This window comes from Bufo bufo, chromosome 3 (assembly GCF_905171765.1).
Source record: "Bufo bufo chromosome 3, aBufBuf1.1, whole genome shotgun sequence".
NCBI lineage: Eukaryota > Metazoa > Chordata > Amphibia > Anura > Bufonidae > Bufo > Bufo bufo.
In genome coordinates this window covers 507,544,027-507,558,102 of record NC_053391.1, presented here as the reverse complement: position 1 = coordinate 507,558,102, position 14,076 = coordinate 507,544,027, and the positions used below count along the sequence as shown (strand labels likewise).

Here is a 14,076-nt window from a genome sequence, read left to right as displayed (position 1 = left end):
TGAAGGGGTGCATGGGAATATTCAATACACCAACCGGTGAGCATTTTCAGTTGACAGGCGGATGCGCTTATCAGTTTTATGCCCCCAGCAGCATTAAATACCCGCTCTGACAAAAAACTCTGGCGGCAGGACAGGCCAGCACCTTCAAGGCGTAGAGCGCCAGTTTGTGCCACGTGTCCAGCTTGGACACCCAATAGTTGTAAGGCACAGAGGGATCATTGAGAACACAGACACGGTCTGCTACGTACTCCACCATCTTCCAAAATGTTTCCCTCCTTGTGACAGTATGCCGCGCATCAGGGTGAGGGTGCTGGCGGGGTGTCATGAAACTGTCCCAGGCCTTTGGAGAGTGTTGCCCTGCCTCTGTTGGAACTGCTGTGTGTTCCCCTAGTCTCCCCTCCTCAGCTGCCCAAGGAACTACATACTCTGCCGCCAGAGTTGTTAGCTGAAAGTTTTTGGAGCAATTTTTCCACAAGGACCTTCTGGTATTGCACCATTTTGCTCTTCCTCTCCACCACAGGAATGAGAGATGAGAAGTTCTCTTTGTAGCGGGAAGGGGGAAGGGGGCGAGAAGTGTGAACAAAGGGTCACGGGAAAGGCAGCATAACAAAGTCAGCCATGTGTGCCAGAGTCCCAACAGACAAGACTTCGCTGTCCTCATCAGGAGGATGACTCTCAAACTCCTCATTCTCTTCCTCCTCTTCTGCGCATCCAAGCTAAACAGACGGAATAAACCTGCTATGGGTACTACCCTCTGTAGCAGAGGCAACCGTCTCCTGCTCCTCCTCTTCCTCATCATCATCCAATTTGCGCTGAGAAGACGAAATGAGGGTGGTCTGGCTATCACCCTGTGCACTGTCTTCCCCCATTTCCACCTCTTCCACATGCAAAGCGGCCACCTTCATTGTGAGCAGCAAACGTTTCAGTAGACACAGAAGTGGGATGGTTACGCGGATAATAGCGGCATCGCCGCTCACAATCTGTGTTGATACCCCAAAGTTGCGTAAAACCTCACAAAGGTTAGACATCCATGCCCACTCGTTGCTTGTGTAGAGCGGAAGCTGACTGGAAAGGCGACGACCATGTTGCAGCTGGTATTCCACTACTGCCCTCTGCTTCTCACAAAGCCTGGCCATGTGGAACGTGGAGTTCCAGCGAGTGCTCATGTTGCACAACAGTTGGTGAGCTGGCAATTGCAAGCGCTGCTGCAGCGTTGCCAGACTGGCAGCAGCTGTAGATGACTTTCGGAAATGGGCACACACGCGGCGCACCTTCACCAGTAGCTCAGGCAAATTGGGGTAAGTTTTGAGAATCCGCTGAACCACTAAGTTTAACACGTGGGCTAGGCATGGTATGTGTGTGAGCTTGCCAAGCTCCAAAGCCGCCACCAATTTACTACCATTATCAGACACAACCATGCCTGGTTGCAGGTTGAGTGGCGATATCCACAGCTCAGTCTGGTCCCTTATACCCTACGACAGCTCTGCGGTGGTGTGCAGTTTGTCACCTAAGCAAATAAGTTTCAGCACAGCCTGTTGCCGCTTCCCCACTGCAGTGCTACACTGCTTCCAGCTACTGACTGATAGCTGACTGGTGCTGAAAGATCACAATTTAGAGGTGGAAGTAGAGGAGGAGGTGGAGAAGGGGGGGTTGCAGTCACTAATGTAGGTGGTGGCGGAAATCCTGATGGAAGTAGGGCCTGCAATCCTTGGCATCGGTAGCACCTGTGCCATCCCAGGGTACGACTCACTCCTGGCCTCCACAACGTTCACCCAGTGTGCCGTCAGGAAAATGTAGCGTTTCTGGCCACAAGCACTTGTCCATTTGTCAGTCGTTGAGTGGACCTTCTCAATAACTGCCTTGGTCATGGCATGGGTGATGTTACGGGACACATGCTGGTGTAAGACGGGGACAGCACATCGGGCAAAATAGTGGCGGCTGGGGACTGAGTAATGAGGGGCGGCCACCGCAATCATGCTGCGGAAAGCCTTTGTTTACACAAGCCTAAATGGCAACATTTCCATGGAAAGGGACGCATTTAGTGCTATGGCCTGTGGGTGGGTGGCTGGGTATTTGCGCTTTCGTTCCAAGGCCTGGGGTATGGACATCTGTAAGCTGCGCTGAAACACAGAAGTGGATGGGCTAGCTGATGGTGCTTGCGAAGGTCCAGGTGCAGGGCGGGAGGCATCCGTGCCTGTGTCTTGGACAGGGAATTGGCCAGCACATAACACAGGGGAAAAGGAGGCAGTGGTGTGACCCGCCGACACTGATTGTTGACCCAGGCGTTCGGCCCACCTATTACGGTGCTTTGATGCCATGTGGCGGATCATGCTGGTAGTGGTGACGTTGCTAGTGTTCACACCCCTGCTCATTTTAGTATGGCATAGGTTGCAAATGACAATTCTTTTATCGTCCGCACTTTCCTCAAAAAAAAGCCAGACTGCGGAACACCTACCCCTTGGCAAGGGAGATTGCCGCAAGGGGGTGCTCCGGGTAACAGTTGCAGGCCTGTTTGGTGTTGCCCGCCTTCTCCCTTTTGCCACCCCACTGCCTCTTCCAGCCTGTTGCGGTGCTGCGGATCCCTCCCCCTCTGTAATGCTGTCCTCGCTCGGTTTGCTACCTTCCCAGGTTGGGCCATTGACTTCATCGTCCACCACCTCCTCTTCCACTTCCTTACTCTGCTCATCCTCCTGGCTTGTTGACCTAACAACAAAGAGCTCCTCGGAATAGCCAAGTGTGGGATCACTTATTTGCCAAGACTCTCCATGGTGGGAGGAAGGAGGATCAGGGAGAGGATTCTGTTGTCCAGACTCTTGGCTACTGAGACTGGACTTTGTGTAAGACAGGGTGGTGCTTAACCGACTGGAAGCATTATCTGCTGCAATCCAACCGACCACCTGGTCGCACTGGTGTGACGTCGAGAGTGGTGTCCTGTGCCGCCCTGCAAACTGGGACATGAAGCTAGGTATTGTGGATGAGTGTGTTTCTTGTGCTCTGGCAGCAGGCACAGTTTCACCGCGCACAGGGCCACGGCCTCTGCGTGCACGATCAGCAGCACAGCCACTTCCCTGTCCCTTACTGCTCGCCTTCCGCATATTAAATGGTATATATGCTTCCAAGTATGTCACACGTACAGTAGCGCAGGTTTTGAAAGTGTATGTGCAAAAAAATTGCACTGAATGTCACTGATATTTTGGATGCGCTAACGTTATACTGGAGATGTAGTGCAGGTAATGTCGTTGTCACCAGCAGCAAAAAAATTACACTGAATGTCACTGATATTTTGGATGCGCTAACGTTATACTGGAGATGTAGTGCAGGTAATGTCGCTGTCACCAGCGGCGAAAAAATTACACTGAATGTCACTGATATTTTGGATGCACTAACATTATACTGGAGATGTAGCGCAGGTAATGTCGCTGTCACCAGCGGTAACAAAATTACACTGAATGTCACTGATATTTTGGATGCGCTAACGTTATACTGGAGATTTAGTGCAGGTAATGTCGCTGTCACCAGCGGCGAAAAAATTACACTGAATGTCACTGATATTTCGGATGCGCTAACGTTATACTGGAGATGTAGTGCAGGTAATGTCTCAGCGGTAATGCAGCGGCCAAACAATTGCACTCAATTTAGACTTTTGGCTCTTTACAATTGCACGCAATTTAACGCAGGTTGCGCTAAAAATATATATTGCTGCCAGACACAACAATAGTCCTTAAAAGGACTTTCGGGTCTCTAACACCAACCCTGCCTAACAAAAAAATAAAATTCAATTGAATTAATTCCCTACACTATCTGTTCCTTCTACAGCACAGCTCTCACTGACTAAGGCCTCATGCACACGACCGTTGTGTGCATCCGTGGCCGTTGTGCCGTTTTCCGTTTTTTTTCGCGGACCCATTGACTTTCAATGGGTCCGTGGAAAAAATCGGAAAATTCACCGTTTTGCAGCCGAGACCGTGATCCGTGTATCCTGTCCGTCAAAAAAATATGACCTGTCCTATTTTTTTGACGGACAACGGTTCTCGGACCCATTCAAGTCCATGGGGCCGTGAAAGAACACGGATGCACACAAGATTGGCATCCGTGTCTGGGATCCGTGGCCGTAGGTTACTTTAATACAGACGGATCCGAAGATCCGTCTGCATAAAAGCTTTTTCAGAGCTGAGTTTTCACTCCGTGAAAACTCAGATCCGACAGTATATTCTAACACAGAGGAGTTCCCATGGTGATGGGGACGCTTCAAGTTAGAATATACTAAAAGAACTATGTACATGACTGCCCCCTGCTGCATGGCCCCCCCTCCCCTGTAGTTAACACATTGGTGGCCAGTGCGGCCGCCCCCCCCCCCCTCCCTTCCCTGTAGTTAACTCATTGGTGGCCAGTGGGCCCCCTCCCTCCCCTGTAGTTAACTCTTTGTTGTCCAGTGCGGCCGGCCCCCCTCCCTCCCCTGTAGTTAACTCGTTGGTCGCCAGTGGGCCCCTCCCTCCCCTGTAGTTAACTCGTTGGTGGCCAGTGCGGCCGGCCCCCCTCCCTCCCCTGTAGTTAACTCGTTGGTGGCCAGTGGGCCCCCCCCTCCCTCCCCTGTAGTTAACTCGTTGGTGGCCAGTGGGCCCTCTCCTCTCCCTCCCCCTCCTAATTAAAATCTCCCCCCCTATCATTGGTGGCAGCGGAGAGTACCGATCGGAGTCCCAGTTTAATCACTGGGGCTCCGATCGGTAACCATGGCAACCAGGACGCTACTGCAGTCCCGGTTGCCATGGTTACTTAGCAATTTGTAGAAGCATTATACTTACCTGCGAGCTGCGATGTCTGCGTCCGGCCGGGAGCTCCTCCTACTGGTAAGTGACAGGTCTGTGCGGCGCATTGCTTTATGACCTGTCACTTACCAGTAGGAGGAGCTCCCGGCCGGACGCAGACATCGCAGCTCGCAGGTAAGTATAATGCTTCTACAAATTGCTAAGTAACCATGGCAACCGGGACTGCAGTAGCGTCCTGGTTGCCATGGTTACCGATCGGAGCCCCAGTGATTAAACTGGGACTCCGATCGGTACTCTCCGCTGCCACCAATGATAGGGGGGGGAGATTTTAATTAGGAGGGGGAGGGAGGGGAGAGGCCCACTGGCCACCAACGAGTTAACTACAGGGGAGGGAGGGGGGGGCCCACTGACCACCAACGAGTTAACTACAGGGGAGGGAGGGGGGCCGGCCGCACTGGCCACCAACGAGTTAACTACAGGGGAGGGAGGGGGCCGGCCGCACTGGACAGCAAAGAGTTAACTACAGGGGAGGGAGGGGGGCCCACTGGCCACCAATGAGTTAACTACAGGGGAGGGAGGGGGGGGCCGGCCGCACTGGCCACCAATGTGTTAACTACAGGGGGGGTCTGCCCCCTGCTGCCTGGCAGCACCTGCCAGGCAGCAGGGGGCAGTCATGTACACAGTTCTTTTAGTATATTCTAACCTGAAGCGTCCCCATCACCATGGGAACGCCTCTGTGTTAGAATATACTGTCGGTTTTGAGTTTCACGATCTAACTCATATCCGACAGTATATTCTAACATAGAGGCGTTCCCATGGTGATGGGGACGCTTCAAGTTAAAATATACCATCGGATTGGAGAAAACTCCGATCCTATGGTATATTAACTCCTGACTTTACATTGAAAGTCAATAGGGGACGGATCCGTTTGAAATTGCACCATATTGTGTCAACGTCAAACGGATCCGTCCCCATTGACTTGCATTGTAATTCAGGACGGATCCGTTTGGCTCCGCACGGCCAGGCGGACACCAAAACGACTTTTTTTTCATGTCCGTGGATCCTCCAAAAATCAAGGAAGACCCACGGACGAAAAAACGGACACGGATCACGGAAAAACGGAACCCGTTTTTGCGGACCGCAAAAAAATACGGTCGTGTGCATGAGGCCTAACACTGAGCCGAACCACGTGTCATCGGGTGCAATAACTTTTAGATTTTTCCCTCAATTTACTGTAGCATTATGAGGGCATCTTTTTTTGCGGGACAAATAGTAGTTTTTAATCACACCATTGTTGGGTACATGTAACTTATTCAATAACTTTTATCAACTCTTCCTGGGGACGAAAAGATAAAAAAACTATTTACGTTGTCATTTTTGTGACATTCACTTTGCAGCACAAATAACATGATAACTTTACTCCCCGGGTCAGTACAATTACAGCGATATACCAAATACATATAGTTTTCTTTTGCATTTTACTACTTTTGTTCATTTTATTACTTTTTTTGTTTGTTTTTATTAAATATGCTTTTGCTTCGCTGCATCCTAAGACATTTGTGGGACAAGGGAGCCCCCACCCTCTGAAACCACTTAGATCCCTTGGCAGCATCAAAAGGGTTAAACGGCCAATATCGGCACTTCTGATGATCTGATCTGTTAGACCAGGAGCCGGCTGTCATACAAGAGCTGAGCTCCTACTTTTCACTGCAGTGCTTAGACTATGCCGCCTAGAATAAGGCTCCTTTATAACTTCCATAAAAAGGCGTATCAGTGGTCATTAAAGGGATCAACACATCATATTTCAAGTTATCTACACTAGGTTGTTTGAAATGGGTAGCTGCTACAGATGAGTCTAGTCAGGAAGGATTTATAGGGTCTGGTATCTCTTTTTCGGCATCATGTTGTTACAGAGTAGGTACACTTTGGCCAAACTTTTGATGTGTCATAGTGACATACTGATCACTAAAACGAGGAGTTAGAGGCAGGGGCATTGCTAGGTTAAAACATTCGGGGCCTGGGCCCCTGATGTTTTTTCCCAAGCTCCGAATGTCCTGCCTGCCAGATAGATCCAACTGTATTGCCATCCTCAGGAGGGCAATACAATTGAATCTAATGCCTTGCAAGAGCTGAAGGACCTGTGATGACATCACAGTCCATGTGATCAGTTCTAAATGCAGTAGCTGAAAAGGACCTGCAATGATGTCACCATCAGTGCAGTAGAGGACGGCTCAGCAGTGAAGAGAAGTCCTGGGAAGAAGCTGTGGTAAGGTCTGCTACATGAGGAGAGGTAAGTGAAGGGGTAAATTACTCAGTGTGAGAGGCAGAGCAATATTGGGAGTTGTAGTTATTTAACTGGGACTGTATGTTAGGGCTGAAGTAATTTACGTGGGACAGTGGGGTAGAGTGATTTTATTTACATGGGACTGTATGTTGAAGGTGGCTGGGGAGGGGGTGATCTTATTTACGTGGGACTGTATTTTGTAGGGGGCTGTAGATAGAGAGGGATCTTATTTACGTGGGACTGTATTTTGGAGGGGGATGTAGATAGAGAGGGATGTTATTTACATGGGACTGTATATTGGAGGGGGCTGGAGAGATGGTGTGGTGGTATTTACATGGGACTCTATGGCGGAGGAGGGAAATAATATTATTTACATGGGACTGTATGGTGGAGGGGCTGAGGAATTATAATTTCTGAGGACAGTAAACGGAGGAATATAACTACAGTGGGCACTGCAGGGGGCATTATAAATACTGGGGGCGCTTCAAGGCAAGCATTATAATAGTAGGGGGCAATATAAATACTGGGGGCACTGTGTGGGCATTATAACAGTAGGGGCAACATAAATACTGGGGCACTTCAGGGTGAGCATTATAACAGTAGGGGGTATTATAAATACTGGGGGCACTGTGGGGACATTTTAAATCCAGGTGACATTAGGCATTCTTGTTACTACCGGTGGCTCTATAGGAGGGAATTTTAGATCCACATTATTTCTATTAGGAGCATTATGGGGGCCTTATTACTACTGAGGGGTCTGTAGAGAGCTTTATTACCACTGGGATAACAATAGGGGGGCCTTATTTCTACTAGGGGCTCTGTAAGGACATTTTTAATACCGGAGGGCTCTTCTACTAATGGGGGCACTATCACTGTTGGGGGCACTGTAGAGGGCAGTATTACTAACGAGGGCATTCTAGGAGGGAATTACTATTGTTGAGACTATGAGGAGTACTATTACTATGGGGGGCACTCATTTTTCTTCAGGATAGTATTTGGGGGTAGAGAAAAGTGAGGAAGCTAAGATGTCTGTGTTTCACACTCTGCAGAAATGAGGCGCAGCTGAGAGAAGTTGTCCGGACCGAATGGAGAAGATGATGACAGAGAAGATCTACATCAGAGGAGACGTCACCTGGGAGGCACTGGATGTGAAAGGTACGTGCTGCTGTATAGCTGTATAGCAAGTACAGTGAAATGTCTTCAGTGCTAGTGTTTGTTCATTGGGGCTTGGGCCCCGGATCTTTTGAGACCCTAGCAATGCCCCTGGTTAGAGGCATTCAGCTGAATGCTTTTACTCCTAGCTGCTGAAGATTGAAATGGAGATGGCTTCATAGTCTTCAGTTTTGTTTCCAGCAGAGAGTTGAGATAGTACTTGGCTGAATCCTTCTAAGGGCTGTATTACACTGGCTGATGGTTGGCCAGATTATCGCTAACGATCATCTGTAGGAACACTCATTAGCGATGATCTGGCTGTGTAATACTGCCACCGATTACCTGACGAACGATCGGGCAAACCAGATTTTTAAGCATGCTTACAAATTCTTGTTTACCAGCAGCAGATCATGCTGTCTCATCATAATCTGCTGCCGGTAAACCATGATTAAGTATGGGGATGAGCAGTCGCTAATGCTGTGGAGTAGATTGCTACATGTAATAGCAGCGGCCTCCTCCACTGACAAGCAGGCGATTGCTGGATAGTAACGCTTCCCTCCCGACAATTGCCTGCCTGATCGTGTAATGTAATATAAGCCTAACTCCTCTTTGTAGTGATAAGGAGGGGTCTTAGCACTCAAATTGTGACATATCAAAAGGTTTGCTAAAGTGTAGTTAGTCGTTAACCTACAAGAGCTTGCATCTTTTTACAAATGTACAGGGTGGGCCATTCATATGGATACACCTTAATAAAATGGGAATGGTTGGTGATATTAACTTCCTGTTTGTGGCACATTAGTATATGTGAGGGGGGAAACTTTTCACAATGGGTGGTGACCATGGCGGCCATTTTGAAGTCGGCCATTTTGAATCCAACTTTTGTTTTTTCAATAGGAAGAGGGTCATGTGACACATGAAACTTATTGGGAATTTCACAAGAAAAACAATGGTGTGCTTGGTTTTAACGTAACTTTATTCTTTCATGAGTTATTTACAAGTTTCTGACCACTTATAAAATGTGTTCAATGTGCTGCCCATTGTGTTGGATTGTCAATGCAACCCTCTTCTCCCACTCTTCACACACTGATAGCAACACTGCAGGAGAAATGCTAGCACAGGCTTCCAGTATCCGTAGTTTCAGGTGCTGCACATCTCGTATCTTCACAGCATAGACAATTGCCTTCAGATGACCCCAAAGATAAAAGTCTAAGGGGGTCACTGGATATGCGAAATTGCTACATGATGATGTGTTTCCCTCTTTATGCACTGAAGCTGGCACGTTCCCTGAGTTTTTCCAGCAAGATGGTGCACCCCCACATTATGGGTGTCAGGTCCGAGCATTCCTAGATGAACAGTTTCCTGGAAAGTGGATTGGTCGTCGTGGGCCAGTTGAATGGCCCCCAAGGTCTCCCGATCTGACCCCCTTAGACTTATATCTTTGGGGTCATCTGAAGGCAATTGTCTATGCTGTGAAGATACGAGATGTGCAGCACCTGAAACTACGGATACTGGAAGCCTGTGCTAGCATTTCTCCTGCGGTGTTGCTATCAGTGTGTGAAGAGTGGGAGAAGAGGGTTGCATTGACAATCCAACACAATGGGCAGCACATTGAACACATTTTATAAGTGGTCAGAAACTTGTAAATAACTCATGAAAGAATAAAGTTACGTTAAAACCAAGCACACCATTGTTTTTCTTGTGAAATTCCCAATAAGTTTCATGTGTCACATGACCCTCTTCCTATTGAAAAAACAAAAGTTGGATTCAAAATGGCCGACTTCAAAATGGCCACCATGGTCACCACCCATCTTGAAAAGTTTCCCCCCTCACATATACTAATGTGCCACAAACAAGAAGTTAATATCACCAACCATTCCCATTTTATTAAGGTGTATCCATATAAATGGCCCACTCTGTATTATGTTATCACATACAGTACACCAAACTTTACTTGTATAATGTTCTCATCCTTTAACATAATCGGAAACCTCAATATGACTTGTGTCTTTTGATCCCATAATGCACAGAAATATGCATTTCATTTGGTGATCTTTACTAAAATTTGTTTAGTCTGCATACAACTATTTAAGTATTTGCAGTCATCACCTTTATCCTTTACATCAAGTAATGTTACCTGGTAGATAGGAGCATTTTTATACTGTGTTTTGTTTTATTCATCTTATGATGAGATGTTATTCAACAAAGCTTATTACAACACATAAAATATTGTAAAGTAATATGAATGATGCTACAAGAATATCTTACCTTGAAGCAGTTTTTATATTTTGTACTGACCAAGTAAAGAGCTATTGGATTAATACAGGAATTTAAATCTGCCATATTCAAACCAATGTAGTTCACTGACATAAAAAAACTGTAATGGAAAAAAAGACACACATATCAATTGTAAGGCATACAGTATTTTATACAGTATAACAAAGGTACTACATCATTATAGCACAAAGTATTGACTTACCCCCAAAGCAATTTCATTTATGACACAAAAGGGCTTAGCATAAAAAAAAAGCCCCTCACCTATTCACTTGGAACTCCATTCCGGTGCTTAGGTTCTTCGGAATCAGAATCAGCTTTATTTGCCAAACACGACACAATCGATCGTGCTCGGAATTGGGTTAGGCACAGGTACAGGCATAGTACTAGGGGGGGGGGGTGTAGGGTTCTGCGATGGGCACATCAGGGGCAAGGGATTATGAGCGGGAGATGAGGCGTGGTGAGTTCAGCAGTCTGACGGCCATTAGGAAGAAAGTGTTCAGCCTCCTCGATGTCCTTGCAGGGATGGCCTGATACCTGCGGCCGGACTTTAGACGTCTGAAGAGATGATGGCCCGGATGGGAGTGGTCATTGGATATTTTCAGAGCCCTGGAGCGCAGTCTGTTGGAGAAGATAGAGTCAAGGGGTGGTAGTGGCAGTTGAGTAGTTCTCTCCGCCGAGCTGATGGCCCTTTGTAGTTTGCGCTTGTCACTGGCTGATAAGCCGGCATACCAAACCAGAAGAGACGAGCACAGTACCGACTCGATGGTGCAGGAGTAGAAGGACTTCAGTAGGTCCTGTGCCATGCCGAACTTCTTCAGTTGTCGAAGGAAGTAGAGCCGCTGGTGAGCCTTCTTTATGATGGACGAGATGTTGGGATGCCAGGATAGGTCCTCAGAGATTGTCGTGCCTAGGAGGCGGGCGCTGGGTAACCTTGTGACTTCAGATCCGTCAATGTAGGTCGGGGGGGGGGGAACTACACTTCTCTTCCTGAAGTCGATGACCAGCTTGACCGTCTTTGTGGTGTTTAGGACCAGATTGTGCGCGCCACACCAGTTTCTGACCCTGTCGATTTCCTTACGGTAGGCCTGCTCATCGCTGTCGCTAATCAGGCCCACGAGTGTGGTGTCATCTGCGAACTTGATGACTTTAACTGAGGCCTCCTCCGATCTGCACTCGTTCGTGTACAGAGAAAACAGGAACGGCGATAGTACACATCCCTGAGGGGCGCCAGTGTTGGTGACCTGTCCCCATTGCTTCCGTTTCCCTGTAGACTAAAAGTGTGATGTCCTATCCATCATCATGTGCACCACTGTAGCCATTCACTGGCTTCAGCGGTGATTTGTCTCCAGTTGGCACGTGACCATTGAGGCTGGTGAATAATTATGGAGTTAAAGGGGTTGTCCACCTTTTTATTGACTTCAATAGGAGCAGTCCACTGCAAAGTAGATGAAGCTGTCTACTTGTAGTGTTGAACCCCTGCCGATACTCAGGATAGTACATCACTTAATAAAAACTGGACAACCCCTTTGAGGCAAAAACTAAGCTACTTCCTTAAGTTGTTAAAAAAGGGTTAATCTCACTAAGATAGCCCTTTCTTTATGATATATTATGGTATATGGACATCAAAAATGGGGTTTCTCTAATTGGAAACTCTGTTAAGAGGTCGTAAGTTTCAGTGGCTGGGCAGGTGACCTGGGCTGTGCATGTATTACATGAAAGGTCCTTCACTTAAATAGCTGAAATTCTACTTTGTATGGTTGGCTGTAATTTAACTCCAGCAAAATGAGTTTATTGCTATGGTTTTCAGGTCCTGGACATGGCTGGGCAGGTTTTATTCAAGAAGTCACAAAGCACCTTCACCAGTATAAAATATAACCTTTAATGGTATTTGTTAAAAATATCCCAATTCGTGCCTAAAATCTCAATCCACTTAGGCTGGGTATATATGGACTATTGCTGGGGAAAGGAAAATTACCTGACCCTCCAGCTTGCCCTATAATCTATTAACCCTGCCTACCAAAACGGAATAGCTGCCCCGATAGGGGCGATCCTGTGTCAGGAACCTCCTAATCACCCTGTATGGCCCTGACAAGGGATAGATACCACCACCTACAGAGACCCACTGTATAAATGTCAGGTGTCAAACATCAGTGGTTTAAAAGTACATCAAAAACAAAAAAGATTAATAATGAAATTTCATCAATAAATGATAGTTTCACACAAACTCCATATATATCAGTATGCCCAGTAAGTTGGTATATATAATACTGTAACCATGATGTAACAGCCTCTGTCACAACGTGTTTCCCTGATATGTTTTGCAGGTATCAGTTCATCAGGGGACTTACAATAAATTTTTATCCCTTTCAATATACTTCAGGGAAAAGAAAAAAATCCTATTATATACTGTATATATATATATATATATATATATATATATATATATATATATATATATATATATATATCTCTATCTATCTATCTATCTATATATATATATATATATATATATATATATAGATATTTTTTTTAGTGAATAATTGCCCATACAACCATTGATCACATATCCATTAACCAGAGAGAACCACTGTAACACTAGTTAACAATACTATGAAAGATAACTTATTTAATGCTGGAGCATGGATCCAATAGATCCACTTGATACACAGATTACGCATATGGCAATTGCTCTTAAGAGACTTATAAATAAACCTGCATATAGGGAAGGTATACAGATATTTCCCCCATCAAATTGCAATCAGTAGCTAGATGTCAGATATGCGCCTGAAAACACTTACATGCTACTCATATAGGGGTAATGAAAAGAATACTTGTATGTCAGTGACAATAAATATCAGGTTCTAAAATATACTTGCTCCAACTGTAGTTAAATCTTTAGTTTTGGCATTGGTGGTGCAGTGGCTGCCTCCATGGTGGAAAGTCTGGTGCCTGTCCATACCTGCATAAGCTCGGCGTTCCTCTAGTTACCTGCGCGCTCTAAAACCGGAAGTCACGTAACCGGAAGGTGCGGCTTGCGGTGGAACCCATTATGGAACGCATGGTGGAATGCAAATACAGGAAATAGATCACAACTGTGATTCTACACACAGGATAAAAGTGTCATATCAATAACCTCATCTCATATAGACCACTGTCTCTTAAATTGCTCAACAAATACTTGGCTATCCATTAGAAGTATTATTTAAATAATTTGGGTTATGCATTATCAGTCAATGCCAACTATCAAAAAAGGGGCGGGACAAAGAAGTGGTTACCAACCTCATTATAGAATACTTGCAGTGTTTGGTTGCACTTATTCTGCACTGCTATCACTCCTCCCCTTGGTATACACTTAAGTAGAATGGTTAGTTTAGCATTTGATATTTAGATAAAACATGCAAAGTCTATGAATTCATTCAGTCCAAATGGGGTTATGGTATTCAACCTATAAGTCCATCTGGCCTCTTTTTGTTTCGAGATGGTATCAAGATCTCCACCTCTAATGCCAGTATTTATTGTCTAAATCACAGAAAAAGACAAAACTCGGACATCGCCAACATGTTTCAACGTTATATGTCTAGAGATGGGTTTGTCACATTT

The 14,076-nt window shown here is 46.2% G+C and overlaps 1 protein-coding gene across 1 annotated transcript in view; it reads right to left on the bottom strand.

Moving 5' to 3' along the window:
- EDNRB (endothelin receptor type B) overlaps positions 1-14,076 on the bottom strand; it is a 54,913-nt gene that overhangs the window by 11,850 nt on the left and 28,987 nt on the right. Inside the window, exon 7 of the mRNA XM_040425326.1 lies at positions 10,468-10,576. Within this exon, the coding sequence (XP_040281260.1) occupies positions 10,468-10,576 (109 nt within the window). The remainder of the gene's footprint in view (positions 1-10,467; positions 10,577-14,076) is intronic.